Source organism: Staurois parvus, unplaced genomic scaffold (genome assembly GCF_062004578.1).
Source record: "Staurois parvus isolate SC_StPar_1 unplaced genomic scaffold, SC_StPar_1.0 ptg000249l, whole genome shotgun sequence".
NCBI classification, from domain to species: Eukaryota; Metazoa; Chordata; class Amphibia; order Anura; family Ranidae; genus Staurois; species Staurois parvus.
The window spans coordinates 3,402,906-3,424,809 of record NW_028318045.1 but is presented as its reverse complement, the minus strand read 5'-3'; the positions used below and the strand labels follow the sequence as shown (position 1 = coordinate 3,424,809).

General features: G+C 42.3%; 1 protein-coding gene across 1 annotated transcript in view; it reads left to right on the top strand.

Moving 5' to 3' along the window:
* The first annotated feature begins 5,324 nt into the window (after positions 1–5,324).
* FAM180A (family with sequence similarity 180 member A) overlaps positions 5,325–21,904 on the top strand; it is a 39,074-nt gene continuing 22,494 nt past the window's right edge. Inside the window, exon 1 of the mRNA XM_089680816.1 lies at positions 5,325–5,560. Coding sequence (XP_089536942.1) covers positions 5,485–5,560 — 76 coding nt within the window. The 5' untranslated portion in view covers positions 5,325–5,484. The remainder of the gene's footprint in view (positions 5,561–21,904) is intronic.

The window sequence follows — 21,904 nt, the reverse complement described above, 5'->3', positions numbered from 1 at the left end:
CCTGAATGGTGCATGTTTAGGAGATATTCCTCGTACCTACCAGTAAGTTTTACTATAAATGTACACTCAGGGCTCATGTACACTGCAGCTGATAAACTCACATTTAGGAGCTGTTCAGCATTTTTTTCAGCAGCCCCTGAACTCACCCTAATGTTTTCCTATGTGTCCATGTACACATCTTCATTTACAGTCGCTTACAGGCATTTGAGTTTACAGTTGTCTTTTTTGAACACAGAAAACTTGCGTTCAGCAGTCGATTTTATCAGCGTTTCAAACGGTTTTAAATGCAGCTAAACGTTTCAAATTGCATTTATGTGTTTGCGTCTAAAATTTTTTTTTCATTCTTCCAGTTAACCATGCTGTCCATAGCCTTTTTTCAGCATGAAAAATGCATGCAAAGCGTGTTCAAGGTACTCAGCTGGACACAACACTGAACACAGGATATTCCTACCAAGCTCCTCACACATTGTAATGACCAATTCACACCTCAGACCTCTCCCACCTTTGGAAACAAAAGATATGTTAATGTCCATTCACACCTCAGATTCCTCATGAAGACCCCCTGCCAGGTGACCTTAATGACTCACTCCACCAGACACCTTTCCACCCTTGGAAACAAAAGAAATGTTAATGAGCAACTCACACCTAATTATCTCAACACATACTTCTGTCTCTGCTTCTACTGTGTGTATTTCTCTGAAACAGTCTGAAATAGTTAATAATTTACCACTTTTCAGTGCATTCTGGGCATTTGGGAGGTTCTCCTGTGCTTATCTTTAAAAAACGTTTCTAAATGCAAACACACATAAACACGCATAAATGCCATATTCAAACGCGGCTAAACAGACGTTTTTTAATCTACGTTTTCCAGCAGTCAGTTTCCATCGTTCAGAAGTGTCCCATGTACATGGGGCCTTAGGTACAAGTGTCCAGTGGGAATTTACTTCCACTTTATTATATTTTATAACCTCCCCCCACACACACAACTTTAGCCACATATAACGTTTTTTTTTTTTTCGTTCAACCCAGTGGGCTGAACAACAAAAAATCTGACAGATTGCCGTACTAACACATGCAGTGTTAGTGCAACGATCTGCCCCTGCTTTGCCTTTGTGTTCTGACAGGGGAACTGCCTCCCCCCCCACCAGAAAACACTATGTTACGGGGGCAGCCCCTTCAACAAAAGCCAACCGTTAGACCAGCCCTTGTCGGATAGACAGCTGCATACACGAACAGAATGTTGTCCGGTTCCTGTTGTGTGTACCCAACCTAACCCCCTAAATAGACTAAACTGTGCCATGTACCCCCTTCTGCAAGTGCCTAATAACCTGCTCCAGGGCCACAAGCCTCCTGTACTTTCTTCAGGCGGTCCAGTAAAAATCTAATGTCAGGCTGACAGTGCCATCGTACTAATGTTCCTAGACTTGAATTGGATGTACTCATACTGCAGGAACAACGGCCCATTTTCGGATATGAGCCGTTAGTGCACAGGCGCTGGCAGCCCACTATTATTATTATTATACAGGATTTATACAGGGTTTATATAGTGCCAACAGTTTGCTCAGCACAAATTTTATGCACTGCCCACTTTCGGGAAATTAAAGCTTAAAACAAAATTAGTGACTTCTGTGTATTTAAGCACATGCTCATATCTTCGAAGAGATTGGATTGGAGAGATTAGATTGGAGAGATTAGATTGGTTTAGATTGTATTGTATTTTAGTGCCTTTAAATGCTCGGTCAAGCTCATTGCCAATCTGTATGCAATTGCACTGTGTGTGGGCAGATAACGTGCAGATTGTAAAAGGTAACAGATCGGCCAGACGGAGATCTGTGTGTGTGGGGTGTCCCAGCAGACCGTTCTGCGGATAAACTGTTGGTTGGTGGCAGGCTACCTTTTGTGGTGTGTCTGGTGTGGTGTGTCGGGTGTGGTGTGTCGGGTGTGGACAGTAGAAGGGTGATTAACACCCTCTACTCAAACCCTAAAACTGTAAAGTAGCTGGAGGGACTCTAGAAGGGTGGGTAATTGCTAAGCTGGTCCTCAACTCTAATTAGTGCACCAGATTGTATGTAAGATTTGTATCTTCCAGTGTGTGGTCAGCCAGCTGGATTGGAGTGGAGTCTCCATCTGGTGGTGGCCAAAAGGTAGTGCGGGTTGTGGAAGGACATCACGGCTGATCTTTACGGTTTTCTATATTCAAAGCTAAGTCCCCTTTATTTCCTCTTACCCCCAGTCACAACCGCACATGCGTGCCTTAGTTAGCTAGTTGCTGTGGGCATGGCGTGTGGGTCGATCCGTGACAGATTGGCCATCAATTTTTTACTGGCCAGGCCATAGACTATGTGAGCAGCCAGGTCTTAGGCCTGGTTTACACCTATGCATTTTTGGTGCTTTTTTTGCAGAAATGCACTCCAGTACATTTAACATGGTTTCCTATGAAGCACGTTCACATCTATGCTTTTTCTGCTGCTGCTTTTTTGGAAAGGGTCAAAGACTTGTTTAAGCTCAAAATGGTGCGTTTTTGGTTCAGTAGACTTCAATGCATATAGTGAGTTTTTGATGCATTCTGATGCATTTTGTGTTTTTTAATTTGCCCAACAACAAATTGACCAAAAATAAAAATGTGTGTGCAAAAAAAATGGAAAACACCACAAAAAGCACTGCAGGAATGGATTAAATGCAAACTGCATAGGTGTGAACCAGGCCTTAGGGCTAATTTACACCAGATGCAGTAGAATGCATTTTTAAATGCAGTAGGAACACATATGCAAGAAAAAATGAATGTATTTGAATGAGCCTAGTTTATATCACTGCAGTACTTTTATGTGTTTTTAAAAAAAGTACAGCTTGCTGAATTTCTTTAAACAAAAACTTATTAGTATGTAAATGAAACTCAGGAAAAAGTCATAAATAATGCCTAAAAAAGCACTATGGACATAAAGTATTTAAATATTTTTAACAGTACGCAGTAAGCTATCCCTGACCTCTGAGCTATGAAATAATTCATTCTCAAACATCCGCAAATATCACAACAAAGACTCTGGGGCCAGGTTCAGTCCAGTGTGCTAATGCCAATGTATTGCGTTAAAGCAGCTCATTCATTTTGAACAAGCAGCCAAAAGCACACCTGACCCTTTATCAGGAATGCACAGTAATGTACGTTGTGCGCAGGGGCGGACTGACAACTCATGGGGCAATAGGGGATCATAGGGCCCCTGTATCCTTGCTCAAACTCAAAAAGGCCTATGAAAAAGGTACCAGGGGCATCTCATGGGGCCCCCTACTGACCCCAGGCCCTCGGGCAGTGCCCGAGTTTCCAAATGGTCAGTCCACCCCTGGTTGTGTGTTGTAGTTTGTTCGATACAGGTATGTTGTCCCAGTGCATTGTAATGCAGTTCAAAACGAATGACACCACAGTAAACCAACACACTTGATAGAGATTCTGATCTCCATAGATAAGGGAAAAGGAATTGTGTCTTTAGTGTCTCTGTTGTGAATTTACAAAATGCATTTCTCCACAATGTCTATAGATACAAAGGTGAGTGAAGGTTGTTTACAGTGCCTTTACTGCTTGTTCAGAATATGTACATAAACTATTGTTAAAGCAGAACTCAACCCAAAAGCAGAAGGACTCATCCCCTGCTCCCAGTGAAGAATTGGCACCTTTAGGGAGGGGGGGGCAGGTGCCTGAGTTTTACAGGTACGTGCTCCCACTTCGACCACCTAGGTGATCGGAAGTGGAAGTTCTCCTCCCTCCTCCCTCCCTGCAGTCTTCTGGGATGCATTACAGGTCCCTGAAGATTGCGGGACCATTCACAATGCGCATGCGCAGTGGGCACCTTGCTGTGAAGCCACAAACTGTCCTGTGCCCACAGTTAAGATGCAGGAGCCGGGGACAGAAGACGGCAGGTGAACCTGGCTGGGATGAGTACACTGCTGGATAGAGGGACAGGTGAGTGGCTGTTTTTTAAAAGTCAGCAGCTACAGTTTTTGAAGCCGCTGACTTTTATTTTTTTCACAGGAGACTGGAGAACCTCTTTAATGTCATTAGCATGTTGACAAGTGAGAGGGGGGAGGAACAAATATAAGCAAATTAAACTTCAGCTTCAGGCTTTGGAGAACATTAAATATTAGAAGCTCTATAAGTTTTTATCACTATTTGCGAGTCCATTTTGGTAAATTTTATGTCCTTTTTTATCCCTTGGACAGTAAGGCTACGTTCACACTAGCTCTGTCAGCAGGCATCAGATAGGCATTTGGGAAGCATTTTTAATGCTTCTCAAACGCCTCTGAAAATTCTGCACATGGCAGCACACTGTGCTGTTCACATTGAAGCGTTAGCGTCACGTCGCAGCAAAACGAACGCCTCTGGTCGAGTCAGGAGTTGAAGCCTCCCATTCAAGTCTATGGTGCCGCTCTGCAAACGCCTGGCCAGTGTTTCGGTGCGGTTGTGACGCGGTTGCGAGGCGTTTGCGGAGCGTTAATACCATGTAAACTTCATTATAGGCGTTTGTGGTGTGGTTTTAACACTTGGCAAACACCTGCCAACTGCCGCAAAACCACACATAGGGCATTTTTGGAGTGTTAAAAATGCATCACAAATGCCTGTCTAACGCTTGTCAAACGCTGTAGGGGCGTTTGGCAAGAGTTAGAAATAAAGTCAAATGTGATCGAGCCCTAAGGGGGGGATTTACTAAAGCTGGTTCACTCAGAATGTGGTGCAGCTGTGCATGGTAGCCAATCAGCTTCTAAGCTCAGCTTGTTCAATTAAGCTTTGACAATAAAACCTGGAAGCTGATTGGTTTCTATGCAGAAGGGTACCTGATTTTGCACTCTTCAGCTTTAGTAAATAAACCCCTAAGTGAAGGAATGAGGGGCACCATTATAGGAAGTCACAGAGAGAGTAATAAACATGATTGAGGTTCTAATCACTCTTCTACAAAAAAATGATTTTATTGCTGTCTGTCCCTCCATTGGACAAGTGTACTATCGCAGGGATTCATTGACTGAAGATGTAGCAGATTGATCACTTAGGAATGTGACTGTTCACTGAGCTTAGTGAATAAGACAAAGCTGCATTTACCTAAATCATCCAATCATTTGCAAGAAAAAAAAAATCTCTTCTGGCCCGCTTGACCTTTTCTGCAAACCCGTTTTAAGGCGTGACCCTGGATTTCAAGTGAGTCCCAGTTCAGGTGATAACATATGAAGCCCATAGGACCGCTTACGGCACAGACAGCGACGCAGAGAATGGGATAATATTTGGGTTCTTCAGGCGGTCGAGCTCTCACGTGCCACATTCCTGACTCTTTCCAGATGTGTAAGAGGAGAAAAAAAATCAGCCAGCCATAAGTCAATGTACTAGAGGCTTCAGAGAGTACAGAAGCAACTACTGGGAGGATCAGCAGCTGTACCCAGGAGAGCAGGTCCTTCTGCATACAACCGCACATCCCTCTGAAGAAGACTGCACTACCTACAGAGACCATGTACCTTCTACCCTGTCTACTACTGCTCTTCTACAACTATGTGGAAGCCAACTTCACCAGCAAGTGGCAACGAGGTAAAATTAAAAAAAAAAATATATATATATATATATATATATATATATTATATAATATTATATATATATATATTATATAAAATATATATATTATATAAATATATATTTATATATATTATATATATAATATTATATATATTATATAAAATATATATAATAATATATTTTTTTTTTTTTTCATGTGTGTTTTTCACACATATACCATATATATATATATATATATATATATATATATCACCTGTGCATCTGTGGTAAACTATTATGTCCATGCAACAGGAGAGTGAGCCACTTCAGACTTCCTTTATGTAGTAATTATTACGTAGGGATATAGCATATTTCAGTGATTTATTTTATTTTGACATTTATTTATTTTTTGTGTACGTATACTTGTCACTGCTCTATTTTATACTTGTATTTTTTTCATATATAAAGGTGAATATGTCACTAAAAGTAAAAAAAAAAAAATAAAAAAAATAAATTAGTAATATTTACCAGTCCTGCCATCACTCCCGAAAGAGTCGCATGCTGAAGTTTCAACCTGCAAACGTAACTCTGATTTGAGTCACTTATTGTGGGATTGGTAAGTATTGTTATGTTTTGTTTTTCTTTTACTTTATTTATGTATTTTTTTTTAAAGGCAGGCTTAGTTTAAAAATATTTGAAATCAAAGTTATGGGAAAAATGTATATTGTATTTATTTATTCAAACACTGCAATATGTATATACAGAGGTGTCCGGTAATAGTAAGTATGTAAAACTTTTGTGAGCATTGTTTTAGATCAGTCAAAATATAGAAGCACAAAGAGACTGTACAGTAGAAAATATTCCAAACAAAATCCACTTCCACATAGTGATTTTTTTTCTGGTGACTTTGGTCTGTTGGTGATGAGGCTTTGTTAAAAGTTCCCTGTTCTTTTTTTTTTTTTTTGAAGGGGGTGGGGTGCAAACGATCAACAGGAAATTAAATAGTTGTGAAAGGAAACCTTTAAAGATAGGAAAATGGGAGAGATATGGCTTACTTGCTTTTAAAGGTATAGGCTCCAGGGCTGTCATCTTGACCCTGTTTTCAGTTCTCGAGAGTCACTGACTAAAGACAAGCATGCAGGTCAGAAGTGTTTTCAGACTTCGCTGACTGCATGCTTGTTACAGGTCAGACACTAACTAGTGAAGTCAGGGATCAGAATGACAGCCCTGAAGCTTGTATCTTTAAAACAAAGTGAGTGCTGGAAGCTCCATCTTTTATGTCCTCATTTTATATCAATTGGTAGGCTTGGTGTCAGGTATAGAATATTTTATCTACAGGGGATATAAAAAGTCTTCACCCCCCTGTTAAAATGTCAGGTTTATGTGATGCAAAAAAATGAGACAAAGATAAATAATTTCAGAACTTTTTCCACCTTTAATGTAACCTATAAACTGTACAACTCAGTTGAACAACAAACTGAAATCTTTTAGGTGGAGGGAAGTAAAAATAAAAAAACTAAAATAATATGGTTGCATAAGTGTGCACACCCTTAAACTAATAATTTGTTGAAGAACCTTTTGATTTTATTCCAACACTCCGTCTTTTTGGGTATGAGTCTATCAGCATGGCACCTCTTGACTTGGCAATATTTGCGCACTCTTCCTTACAAAAACACTCCAAATCTGTCAGATTGCAAGGGCCTTCTTCAGTTCACCCCACAGATTTTCGATTAGATTCAGATCTGGGCTCTGGCTGGGCCATTCCAAAACTTTAATCTTCTTCTGGTGAAGCCATTCCTTTGTTGATTTGGATGTATGCTTTGGGTCACTGTCATGCTGAAAGATGAAGTTCTTCTTCATGTTCAGCTTTCTAGCAGAAGCCTGAAGGTTTTGTGCCAATATTGACTGGCATTTGGAAATGTTCATAATTCCCTCTACCTTGACTAAGGCCCCAGTTCCAGCTGAAAAAAAACAGCCCCAAAGCATGATACTGCCACCACCTTGCTTCACTGTGGGTATGGTGTTCTTTTGGTGATGTGCAGTGTTGTTTTTGCGCCAAACATATCTTTTGGAATTTTGGCCAAAAAGTTCAAGCTTGGTTTCATCAGACTAGTACACATTTTCCCACATGCTTTTGGGAGACTTCAGATGTGTTTTTGCAAAATTTAGCCAGGCTTGGATGTTTTCCTTCTTAAGAAAAGGCTTCTGTCTTGCCACTCTACCCCATAGCCCAGACATATGAAGAATATGGGAGATTGTTGTCACATGTACCACACCGCCAGTACTTGCCAGATATTCCTGCAGCTCCTTTAATATTGCTGTAGGCCTCTTGGCAGCTTCCCAGATCAGTTTTCTTCTCATCATTTTATCAATTTTGGAGGGATGTCCAGTTCTTGGTAATGTCACTGTTGCACCATATTTTCTCCACTCGAAGATGACTGTCTTCACTGTGTTCCATGGTATATCTAATGCCTTGGACATTCTTTTGTACCCTTCTACTGACTGATACCTTTTAACAATGAGATCCCTCTGATGCTTTGGAAGCTCTTTGTGGACCATGGATTTTGCTGTAGGATACAACTAAGAAAATGTCAGGAAATACCTACTAGAACAGCTGAACTTTCTTTGGGGTTAATCAGAGGCATTTTAAATGAAGGCAGGTCTGTACTGACTCCTATTTAACATGATTTTGAATGTGATCACTTAATTCTGAACACAGCTACATCCCCAGTTATAAGAGGGTGTGCACACTTATGCAACCACATTATTTTAGTTTTTTTATGTTTACTCACCCCCCCCAAAAAAAAAAAGATTTCAGTTTTTTGTTCAACTGAGTTGTACAGTTTATAGGTCACACTAAAGGTGGAAAAAGTTCTGAAATTATTTATCTTTCTCTCACTTTTTTACATCACAGCGGGGTGTAGACTATTTATATCCACTGTATAAGGAGTATTCAGCACATCAGTGTAAATAACGAGAAGTCTTGATTGTATTAAAACAGGGGTCTCCAAACTTTCTAAATGAATGGCCAATCATTCAGATTTTTTTTTTGGACAGGGGGTGGATTGTGGCTAGTGGGGGTAGATAATGTTCTGGCATTCATGTGAGTATGCCTCAGGATTGGTGGTCATTGGGTGCCTGTGGCCAGTAGGAGGAGGAATTTTGCCCCTTCATTGGTGTCAGTGGGAGGAATAGTGGGAAATCATTGGTGCCATTAGCAGGAACTATGCCCCACTGTTGTTGTCAATGGAATGAATAGTTTCCCAAGGGCCGGGTAAAAGCTGGCAAAGGGCTGCATCTGGACCACATTTGGAGACCAATGTATTAAAATGGATGTCTAATTTGGATGAAATCTCCTCAGTTTATTTTATGCTATTTTCCCATTTGGGAGATTTTCCTCCACTTCCACAGCAGGAAGTGAGAGGAAATCTCTTTTAAATTGTAGGAATTCCCCTTTTAATCTGTTGTCACTGGAACAGGTGTCCACATTTAAATATTTTCTCATCTCACAATTATATTCCACTTTGTGTTGGTATATCACATAAAATCCCAATAAAATACATTTACATTTTTGGTTGTAACATGACAAAATGTGGAAAATTTCAAGGGGTATAAATATTTTTCAAGGCACTGTAGATGATGCTGGACATCCTCCACCGAGGAAATGAGATGAGCTCTATCTGACTCGTTGCAGCTTCTAATGTACATTGAGAGAAGCTCACAGTGTGCAGTGAAATCAAAGTAAGCAATTTCAGTGCAGGAGGGGAACAGGAGGATGGAGTTTAGATTTTTATACATTTTATATTGTTTCTTTTAAATAAATACAATTTGAAAAGAATCCCTAGTATGTTGCATTGTATTTCCTTCAAACAAGTGCATTGGTTAATTCATACAGCTTTTCTCTAAGCCTCTCTTGGAATGATAGAACACATGGAGAATGCAATGCATTCATTTCTTAGTTTTGGATTGTATCAGAAAGATGACTGAACAGTCAGGCCCATACAGGTCACATGGTTTAATCCTCTCCTCCTTGTCCAGCTGGCAGCTCCACACGGCTCCCTGTGACCCCAGCTTCCTCTAGACATTCAATCCACTCAGTGTCATATGATAGCATTCATCGAACTTGGACTCCTGAAATGTGTTTAATGGCAGAACATAGAACTTGGACAAAGCTTCTGATTACAATCATGTTTTAATAAGACAGAGTAGGGAGGTAAAACAAGTCAAAGCAATTCAGAAGCACCATCAAGCTGAACTCTGGGAAAAATAAATTCTTTCCTTGCCGTGGGGCTGCGTACCACTCCACAAGGGTTAACTTCTCATTTATGTCTAGGGGGACCCAGTGTAACAGTTTCTTATCTGATCCTCCACTCCTGCATGCTCCTCTGTGCTGCTAGACCAGTGCCTGCAGCCTCTTCTTCCCTGTGCTCTGGTGGTCTAAGGTCCCCTGACATCATAAAGACCGATGCACAGTCCATAGCCCTACCTTGGTCTGAGGACCCCAAGAGACAGTCTACCACTGGAGAGAGCATCTTTTGCTAGGGGAGCTGAGAATCAGGTAAATAAAACTGCTTTTTCCATCCCCTAGAGAGAAATGAGCAGGTAACCCTTGCAGTGGGACCTTTTGTTTTCCCAGAGTTGGGCATTGAAGTGAAGCTATGGGCAAAACCCCCACATAAATATTGCAGTCTGTCAATAGCATTAATACAGCAGGTTTTATTTTCTGAGTCCAATCTGTAACTTAGTTGTATCCCACCAGAAGAACTATTGATATTCCACTGCCTTTACCAAGGTGACAACACTGAATGTTTTGCAGTGAGATCACACAGCAGCGTTGCCACCCTGTGAACAGGGTTGTCTAAGAGGGACATGCAGTTTTAAATAGGCTATCAGTATGAAGGGCAAGGTTAAGTCCATATAAATCAAGAATAGTAGTTTTGATAGATGATAAAGCGTAAAACCTCCTGACAGTCTGTCAAGTACTCTGTTGAGATCTCTAAGCGGAGTCCCTGGGTCTGTACACCTGTTTACATGATCAGAGGCACCCACCATTCCTTTGTTGATTTTTATGGCCTGCACTTACTTATTATAAGAGGTTCCTACAATCCCTGTGTTGAGTTCCCGGGTCTGCTGTGTTTACCATGAATGTCCCTCACCATCCCTGAGATCTCAACACTGAAGTCCCCAGGAAAAATAAGGAATTCACTGGTTATTTAGCCCGCTGAACTGTATCTAAAATAGAAGTATCACTTTCGGGTGGACTGCCCCCATAAAATATTCACACAAGCAGATGGCCAGTCTGTGTTAATCTACATTAATAGAAATGTGAAATGTTTTGGTGGAAAATGCAAACATATTTGACTAATACAATACCTTTATAATAATTCCTTTATATAATAATGACCATATGTCCTGGCAAGAAGCCTGCTTAATTTTTACCCAGAGAAAGCTTAGTAAAGAATCAAGAAACTTTCACAATCTTCTGGACTGGAAGCAAGACAAGAGAAAGATACCAAAGTGTCCTTTTCCTTCCCTATCTGCATTCAGCTTTGTCTTGTTTCATCATGGAACATATGCTATATATTCCATGATTTTAGGAAACCTCTCTGAATTATTGACCCCAGCTGCTTTAATTGGATACTGTTAGGCTAGGTTCACATCTGTGTGGGTGGTGCCACTGCAGGACCTGCCCAAATATCAGCAACCGCAACCACCTACACAGGGAAATGCCAGACCCATGGGTGGGTGCCATTAATCCTGCACTGCACTGGAAATCGCAGTCCTACTGGGAACTACGGTTCCCGTGCAGCTAAGATTTCAAAAATAGTGCAGGGACTTTTTTCTTGCGTGTCCGGGGGCACAGCAGCCCATTCAAATGAATGGACTCTCGTGCCCGCACAGCCGCACAGGTGTGAACCTAGCCTTAATACTACACCATAGAAAGACATTTTACACAATTTTGCTCTTCCAAGTTTGGAGAAGGCCCTTTTCTGTTCCAGCATGACTGTGCCTTGTGTACAAAGCCAGCTCCATAAAGACATGGATTGATGTGTTTGGTTTGGAGGGACTTGAGTGTTCTGTACAGACATCTTACCTCAACCCTACTGAACTCTCTTAGGAGCCAGGTCTTCTCATCCATCATCTGTACTCATGGCTCCCATTTGTTTCTTATTTGGAGGGGTTGTTCCTCTTTTGAGACCAAATCCCACTATGCCTTGTGCAGCCTCAGTCATCCCTCTTTTTTGGTCTGATGAGTGATTAAAGTTACTACAAAAAATTTACTCTTTTACTACCACAAATGTTATGCTATACTCATTTTTTTATTATCCAACCTTTATATTACTGCATTTGTTATTTTGAAAAGCCAACATAAGGGTAAAACAGACCCAAAAAGTACCTGTGTAGTTTAGCCAATAATTTTTTGCATATTAGATTTTTGTGGACTGTGTAACCAAAGCCCTGGCAGGATTGTGTCCTTTGCTTGCATACTGTGTGCTAAAAGGTGTCCCTCTTTTTCAGTTCAGAAAGTTGGGAGCATGTAGTACCTGACCTAGCCGGCAAGTCCCTGCAATAGAACAGATATTATAACTACCTCTCCAACAGCCCATGTCACCTATCTTTCTTTCATTAAATTGCTGCAGCTTCTGTCAGACTCCTCTGCAAGTGTCAGATGCATGTGTCCCCTGCCCTGCCCTGTCCAACCCTATGCCACTGTTGTGACATTTAGTGACATAGGAGTTGCAGGATAGAACCACAATGTCCTAAAACTCACAAACGACTTATTAACCGCTAAAACCAGTGGTCACTATTCCGTATGCTTACTCTTCGACCTCTCTGCTGCCTTTGACACAGTTGACCACCCCTTATTTCTCAAAAAACTCTATTCACTTGGTCTCCATGACTGTACTCTCCGTTGGTTCGAATCTTACCTATCTCACCGCACCTTCAGTGTCACTTACAACTCTACTTCCTCCTCTCACTCCTCTTACCATCAGGGTCCCCCACGATTCTGTCCTTGGACCTCTCCTATTCTCAATCTACGCTTCTTCCTTGGGTCAGCTGATAGCTTCCCATGGTTTCCAATACCATTTCTATGCTGATGCCACACAAATCTATCTCTCTACTCCTTAGCTCACCCCATCAGTTTCCTCACGTATCACCGATTTACTAACAGACATATCAGACTGGATGTCACACCATTTCCTAAAACTCAATCTATCCAAAAGTGAGCTCATAATATTTCATCCCCCACGTGCCTCTTCCCCTGATTTCTTGGTCAGGACCAATAGCACCACTATCAACCCATCCCCACATGCCAGGGTGCTAGGGGTAACCCTGGATTCTGAACTATCCTTTCAGGCCCATATCCAATCCCTGTCCAAATCATGCTGCCTCATTCTCCACAACATCTCTAGAATACGCCCCTTTTTAACCAATGACACCACAAAACTCCTAATTCACTCCCTGGAAATCTCTCTCCTTGACTACTGCAACTCCCTCCTCATTGGCTTACCTTTACATAGGCTATCCCCCTCCAGTTCATTATGAATACTGCTGCCAGGCTCATCTACCTTACCAACCATTCAGGGTCTGCTACCCCTCTCTGCCAATCCCTCCACCGTCTTCCACTCACACAATGAATAAAATTCAGAATACTAGCAACTACTTACAAAGCCATCCACAACTCTTCCCCCAGCTAAATCACCAATCTGGCCTCAAAATATCAACCAAACCGCTCTCTTTGATCCTCCCAAGACCTGCTGCTCTCTAGTTCCCATGTCACCTCCTCCCATGCTTGCCTCCAGGACTTCTCCTGAGCTTCTCCCATCCTATGGAACTCCCTACCCCAATCTGTCTGGCTATCTCCTAATCTATCCACCTTTAGATGATCCCTGAAAACCTTTCTCTTTAAAAAAGCCTATCCTGCTTCTAACTAGTAAACTGCCTTTTATTTCCTCCATCAGCTCATCCCCTACAGCTATTACCTTTTGTATCACTCAACCCTTCCTCCTAGATTGTAAGCTCTAACGAGCAGGGCCCTCTGTTTCCTCTTGTACCAAATTGTATTGTAACTGTATAGTCTACCTTAATTTTCTAAAGTGCTACGCAAACTGTAGGCGCTATATAAATCCTGTATAATAATAATAATAACAACAATGTGCAGCAGGTGAAAACAAGCTTCTGACACTCCCGGAAGTGTCAAATGCTGAGCATTCTGACAAAGTTTCAGGCCCAGATTGGTACTAAATTTGCTCGGGCTGCTGAAGAAGTCAGTATATTACGTCTTCTTTTGAAGGGACCCGCCAATTCCATTTTTTTCGGTGGCTGACAGGGTTACTTTAAGGAGAACAGCACTGATGTAATTTATCTGTGTATCTATGTACTCTGTAAAGTGCTGTAAAATACGTCAGCACTAAATCAATAGCGGAAGTAAATGAATAAACTCTCTCAATTCATATATTCTGTTTGCTACCAGATATACAAAGCTTAAAAACAAAGTCAAAGTTTTAAAAAAATTGTCGGCCCCTTTAACACACATGGAACTGAATCCTTACAGGTGCCCATGTGGATCGTATTCCTTTCATGTTCCCTGATCAAAGCCTTGCAGCATCAGGAAAATGTTTTACAGATCCGTCACGAGTTACGAGGTCTTACAACCTATAATTCTGTGTTTTGCATACATCTGCTGACCAATCCAGCACAGACACATTTAAACTATGTTTGAATGGACATCTGAAAAGTTCCCAAGACCCAAACATTTTTACATATGTGGTAATAATTAGTGTGAATACAGTATGTAAAACGGCACAACTTGATACTAGGAAATTGTAACTTTCAGTGCAGATCTATGATACGTATAGTAACTGTTACTTCAACAAATTACCAGTCAGACATGGCTTCTGTAGAGATGAGTAGATGAGTAGTTTAGACTCTGATTGCACAACACTTGTTTAGTGATAGTGAAATGCTTATAACACTATGTTGTGATTTTTACAGCTTAGATTATGTGGACAAAAATTTGTGGACCACTGACCATTAGGGATGAGGATTCGCCAACAGAAATAAGGATCAACCAACAATGCAATGTATAGCCTTTGCCCCTGGCCCCGACACAGAATCCAATAATATAAAGGCATGCATAACCAAGCCCCCTTTTTATAAAAAAATGGGCTTCCAGCAGCCATATTGTTGGTGTGTGTTTTTAACTTTCAGAGAGCTGACAATTCTGAGTAGGACAAGATACTGTTCTCTAAGATTTTGGCATTGGTACCCATGTTGTCCCCTATGGTAGGTTCCTCCTCCGATGCCTTTAGTTTGACCACCACTTGCTTATTAGCCCTTCAGATAGTCAGAATTAAATAACAAGATCCCCCCCCCCCCCAATGATTGAATGGGTTTGACAAACTTTGAGCATGTTTCATGTAACTGTTTGAAAACCAAACCAGGGCAAATTCTCTTATCCCTACTAACCAACACATCTGTTTGCTGGATGTTCCCTTCCAAAACCATGGACACGATGACATAGATGACAACTCTCTCAGATTTTCTAGGACAGTCCCCTGCATTGGACCTCAGTCCCTATAACCTAGTTGATGTCCTGTAATCACAGCGGAATTGATTTACTAAAACTAGAAACACCAGTGAGTTTAGTGTTTTTTGCAGAAACACACTACAGTCCATTTAACATGGTTTCCTATGGGACATGTTCACATCTATGCGCTTTTCAACCGCTGCGTTTTTGCAAAGGGTCAGGGACTTTTTTAAACACAAAAATCAGAGTCCTTGATACAATAGAGTTCAATGGAGATGCTGCTGAAACACATGTAATGAGTTTTTGTGTTTTTATCCTGCACAGCAACAAAAACGTTTCCCCTTTAACAAAAAAAAGCTGAAAAAAAACCTGCAAAACGTGGTACAAAACACATTTGTAAAAATGCAAAGTGAAATGCAAAAAGTATTGCAAAAATGGATGAAGATCAAACTTCATTGGTGTGAACTAGTCCTTCCTGAACAAGCTGACGCTGATTGACTACCATGCACAGCTGCACCAGATTTTGCACACTCCAGTTTTAGTACATCAGCCCCATTGCCTGCCTTATTTGAGTTACTGTGCATGTGCAGTAACTCAACAAGGCATTCATTATGGTGATTCCACCCCTGCCCCCCTACCTTTGTAGCTATAACAGCACCATGGTAGAGAAACACTCTGGTTTACAACAGTCATTACCTACAAAAGTTTGTAGAAGAATGTTCTTGTACAACGTCTCCCTGCTGCCATCACCATTGCTCTGTCCAGTAATTTCCCTTCTAACGATCTTGCTCACTGTATGACTTTTGGACACCATAGAGATTCCACACCAGGGATCTGGCAGTACAGAGCGCATGCTGTGACCTGAAGTAAACCATATTAAGTTGACTGGGCAGAATGTTCTTGGATCTTTTCAACTGAGGTGGAACACAAAGCGGAGGGGACATTCGGTAATTCAAACCAAACAGAAACCTTTCGATTTGGCTCCTGTAGGCAGTAATCAGTTTGATTCCTCTAATTTAAGAATGCACATCGATGGTGATTGTACAGCCTTATTGAAGAATTCCAAAATGTTTATTTTATTTTCCAGCACCTTGCAAAATCTCTAAAACAGACACTGTCGATACGGAGTTCCAGAACTCATTATGGTTATGTTCTCAAAGGGAAAGTACAGTGTAGTGTCTGTTTCAGTGCATACATACATTGAGGTAGTTTGCATTTTATAAAGCCCAATTCACAGGTTTCAACATCTTCTGTGTCTATTATAAGGCGTTCCTACCATTCTTGTGCTAAGTTTCTGGGTCTGCAGATCTGGTGAACCCATTATGAGGTGGTTCAGAAGTCTGGACACCTGCTGCACCCATTATGAGCAGCTCCCACCATCCCTGTGCTGAGTTCCTGGGGTCTGCACATATGCTGTGCCCATTATGAGTAGTTCCTACCATCCCTGTGCTGAGTTTCTGGATCTGCATATGTGCTGGGCTCATTACGAGGGGTTCCCACCATTCTTGTGCTGAACATCTGGTTCTGCACACCTGCTGTGCCCATTATGTGCAGTTCCCACCATCCCTGTGCTGAGTTCCTGAGCTGCCACACCTGCACTGCCCATTATATATCTATATCAGGTTGATTTAGCCCACCTGACTTCACCTAAAACCAAAAATCACTTTGGTGTGAACTGATCTTGTCACCTTTATGCCTCTGGATTGTGCCAGCAGGCATAGAATACATTGCCAGCCAAAACCAAGCCATGGATTGCCAGCAAATGATCTCTTCTTTTGAGGAAGGATCTAAGTAAAGCTTCAGGCAGGTAAGGGTTATTAGCTTAGCTGGTAGTATAATGCAGAGTGGAGCTAAGCCTGGCACACAACACACAATGACCCCATTCAGCCTTTTCCCCTCCACCCACTAGCACACTGACCTGCCTCTGTTCCATGCCCAGTATAGACCTCACCCTGTGCCAGCTGTGTGTGGAGGTATTTTTAACACACTGGCATTGATGAGGACTCCTGGGGAGACTTATGGAAAACTGACATCTGCCAGTTGACTCAGTGTTTCTTTTTTAGAAATACCCATTTTGATTTCCCTGAGAGACGAGTAATATATTCCTACAGGGTAATGATTCTGCAACTTTTCCCAAGAGCTTGGGCTGTGATTAAATGAAAAGTGATCCTAAAATAAAAATGTTTCTTGTCAGAGGATATTCCTGTCTACAATTCATTTAATCTGAAAGCGGCCCTGCCAGTAACTTTACAAGTCTCCATTATTATTACTATTGGACAGGATTTATATAAAGCCAGCAGTTTGCGCGGCGCTTTACAAAATAAAGGGAGACAGTACAGTTACAATACAATTCAATATGGGAAGCTTAGGCCCTCCACATGAGAGCTCACAATCATTAATTCCTGACATCACAGCATCTGAAAAAAAAGCACCTTTTATCATGAAAAAGCCAAGTGACTTTGCCTAGGCTGAGATGATGTTATCAGTCTGCTGCAGTCCGGTGGAAGCATTTCCCCACTCTCCTCTCCCCAGTGATCAAACTGCAGCATTGTAATATTTTATCCCCAGCTGCCTAGCTATGTGGTCGAGAACCACCCCTTCCTACCAGCTCTGCGTGCATATAGGGTTCCCTTCAGACTCCTCTTCCCTGCACCAATGGAAGCTGGGGAAGAAGTTACCTGCACTTCAGAAAAGAGCATCTATGTGTAGTGCTACCCCCGAAAGGACCACTGGAATTTAGAACAGGTTAGTTCTCTAATCAGGGCAGGCAGGCAAACAGCTGTCATCTATCCACTTTGGTTCAGTAAACAGTCTAGGGTTGTCTTTTTATATGTAGCACTACCTCTGTAGGAGTTGCTGAATTTTGGGTCCCGCACAGCCAGGCAACATGCATTTCCTTCATTCAGACTTGCACCCAGGAGACAGTAACCAGTACTTGAGCTTGTTTTGAAATTTTGAGATTGAACTTGGATGGGCTAAGGGGTGTATGGGATGTCCACGGGTAACGGCAATAGAAGACAATCTTCCTGAACTATCCTATTGCAGCATAACTTTTCTTCCAGAGAGCTAGCCAGTATTTCCTGTAGTACCACCACAGGCCCTAGATAAATCCTCTCCTCATCCAGCTGTACTGGGTGAATCTCTGGGCAGGGGATCCAGTGCCTGTCACTGCAGTGTGAAACAGTCCCTGGTAGTCGCTAATCTGATTTCCCACCAGAGTGCTCCTTCCCATATCTGGCTCATGGGGTGCAGGTTTACTCACCTAGTCCTTCTCCTGTGTTGCTGGAAGGTTGGTGGCTGCTATCAGCCCTTCTAGCTGAACCGCTCCTTCCCTGCCACACAAGGTGGTCCTCTCTCGGGGTGCCGGTGAATACCCAAGCTTTCCTCCTTCCAAGATCCTCCTGCCTGGAGGTGAGCCCCTCTCTCATCTGGGCCTCCTCCCAGGCTCCTGTTCTCCAGCTTCACTTCCTCATCTTCCATCTAAACTCTCCTCCAACTCTCCTCCTGCTGAGCAGGCTCAGTTACCCTTAAAGGCTGTCCTGGACCCTTGCCAAGCCTCCTGTTGGGGATTGGTACAGACCAGCCACTCCTCCCCTCCACCCACTGCTGCTAGATCTTTCTCCAAAGTCCTAGAGCAGGGGTAAATCTCAGAGAGCTGGCCTGCAGAGCCTCTCAGCTCTGACCTAAATTTGACTCACCTGGCTATTACACCCAGGCTGCTACTCAGCCTCTAGCTAACTAGGAGGGTGCTACATATGTACTGATTGCTAGTGAAACTTGGGAAGGGAATGTAGGAGTGAAGGAGGTTACTTCAAAACAGTACAGGTTGCTAATGAAGGACACTTCTATCTTGATAATAGCACAAGTAATCACCAAAGTGATAGTAATCAGCAAGGACAGTCTATACGTACACAGCTGGAGACCATGCACCAAAATGTAGAGCAAGCCTTAGAAGACTGAGGTAGTCCATTTTCACGGCAGAAGACCATGAACTTCAGCACAAAAGAGGGCGCTTTACTCACAGGGTCCCAAAGCGTACACAGCCCCAATGTCAAAGGTCCAGCATCCAGCCCAGGAATGTCCCAAGGCAAGCAGCCCCTGGAACTTATAGACCCAACACAGAGGAAAGAAATTACCTCTCCTTAGGACTCCAACCTATTTAACAGGAACCCATCCACCATTTGGGCACACCTTCGCAAGGCATGGATAGGCCATGCTAAATATTCAAAATCTATATTTGAAACCTCCCGCCCTAATCTCCAGAAGCCTCTCCTAGAGTCATGGGGAGAACTCCCAGCCCACTGAGTTTTGAGCAGACCAAACTAAACAATTCTGGCTCCTGTGGCTACCGCAGAAACTCCATACTAAATTTACCTAAAAACCTACGTAGGAGGGCGCTACATATAGCCAGACGAAGGGTGTGTAAAAAAAGAAAAATGGAGAGCAGCACAGTGGTAAATTTTAGGAAAAAATTTACACTTATGGTACCTAAAGATGGCTTTTAGGGCTCATTTACACAGGACACCCTCTGAAGAGCAATCTGCACTGGACTGTGTTTAGAGGTGTTTGAAAGGTGGTTAAGGTGCAAAATGTTGTCTGCTCACTGCCTGTTTTAAACCCTGTAAAGCCCACACCTTCTATTGCACATGTATGCAACATTGCAGTTAAATGAGTCACGCTTGGTGGTGGTACTGCCCGCTGAATATGATTTTTTGTTGCGTCCACACAGCAAAGTATCTTTGCTACAGCATGTGTACATTTCCTCTGGTCACAGTGTTAGATTAAGGGTAGGCAGTCAAGGGGTGGTAAAACCTGGTGGTGGTGGTGCACCTCCAGCACCAGTTTTTACTGTTCCCTAGCACAGTTGTAAACTAGGGCTTAAGGTGAAGATTACAATAATATTACATTTATTCCCTTTACTTACCTATTGTACAGAGCAGCCTTCTGTTATATGCATCAGCAAATTTAAGCTTACAGGAAAGTAAAGCTAAAATATTAAAAATAAAAAATAATCCACTATTAGCATTCACAAATGATATATTACATTATATGTCAGTATATTATTAACTAGGTTTTGCTCTCTAGTCAGCATATACTGTGCTATACAGGGTATTTGATGTGTAAAAGTGTGTAGGCAGGTGCAGTCTGTTATTTTCACTGTGGGTGGCGCTCATTCTCAGTGGCAATGCAAATGAGGAGAAATTGGGAGGAATGACGTTCCTCTATGATTTCCTCGGGCACAGGGGCAGGGATCCAGTTGGATGCTCATGCCCCATGTGACCTCAGCAGCCATCTTGTGTCAGCCAGAGTCTATTTAACCCCAGGGCTTGGTGTGATTTATGCAAGTGGCTAGGATAGGGACAGTTCCCCAGTCTGGCAGGGACAGTGCTGACTGTTATGGAAAGGTTCTGGAGAAGCAGGTGGCGTGTAGGGCCTATGTCCATCTCATCAAGAAGCTTCCTCTTGGAGCAGCCAGGCTGCATTTCGCCCCTCTTGGCAGATGTTGTCAGCATCCTCAGGTCTTTGGGCCACTGTCTTTCCGCGTACAGTTGTAAATGCACCAGATGGTCAATCTACACTCCAGGTCTGTTGTACTAGTTGAAATCTATTTTTTTAATACATCGTTTCTGGCTAAGGGGACCTTCACTGCCTCCACACCACTCTTCACCTACACAACAAGTTCCCATACATTAAGGTTGTTTTCTAAGGGCACAAGGTGAGAATTAAACATCCCCTTGCTATGGGCACAAGATGGGATTAAAACATCCCCTTGCTATGGGCACAACATGAGAATTAAACATCCCCTTGCTATAGGCACAAGATGGGAATAAAACATCCCCTTTCTATGGGCACAAGATGAGAATAAAACATCCCCTTGCTATGGGCACAAGGTGAGAATTAAACATCCCCTTGCTATGGGCACAAGATGAGAATTAAACATCCCCTTGCTATGGGCACAACATGAGAATTAAACATCCCCTTGCTATAGGCCCAAGATGGGAATAAAACATCCCCTTGCTATGGGCACAAGTTGAGAATTAAACACCCCCTTGCTATAGGCACAAGATGGGAATAAAACATCCCCTTGCTATAGGCACAAGATGAGAATTAAACATCCCCTTGCTATGGGCACAAGATGAGAATAAAACATCCCCTTGCTATGGGCACAAGATGAGGATTAAACATCCCCTTGCTATGGGCACAAGATGAGAATTAAACATCCCCTTGCTATAGGCACAAGATGAGAATTAAACATCCCCTTGCTATAGGCACAAGATGAGAATTAAACATCCCCTTCCTATGGGCACAAGATGAGAATTAAACATCCCCTTGCTATGGGCACAAGATGGGAATAAAACATCCCCTTGCTATGGGCACAAGATGAGAATTAAACATCCCCTTGCTATAGGCACAAGGCAAGAATTAAACATCCCCTTCCTATGGGCACAAGATGAGAATTAAACATCCCCTTGCTATAGGCACAAGGCAAGAATTAAACATCCCCTTCCTATGGGCACAAGATGGGAATAAAACATCCCCTTGCTATAGGCACAAGATGGGAATTAAACATCCCCTTGCTATGGGCACAAGATGAGAATTAAACATCCCCTTGCTATGGGCACAAGATGAGAATTAAACATCCCCTTGCTATGGGCACAAGATGAGAATTAAACATCCCCTTGCTATAGGCACAAGATGAGAATTAAACATCCCCTTGCTATGGGCACAAGATGAGAATTAAACATCCCATTGCTATGGGCACAAGATGAGAATTAAACATCCCCTTGCTATAGGCACAAGATGAGAATTAAACATCCCCTTGCTATAGGCACAAGATGGAATTAAAC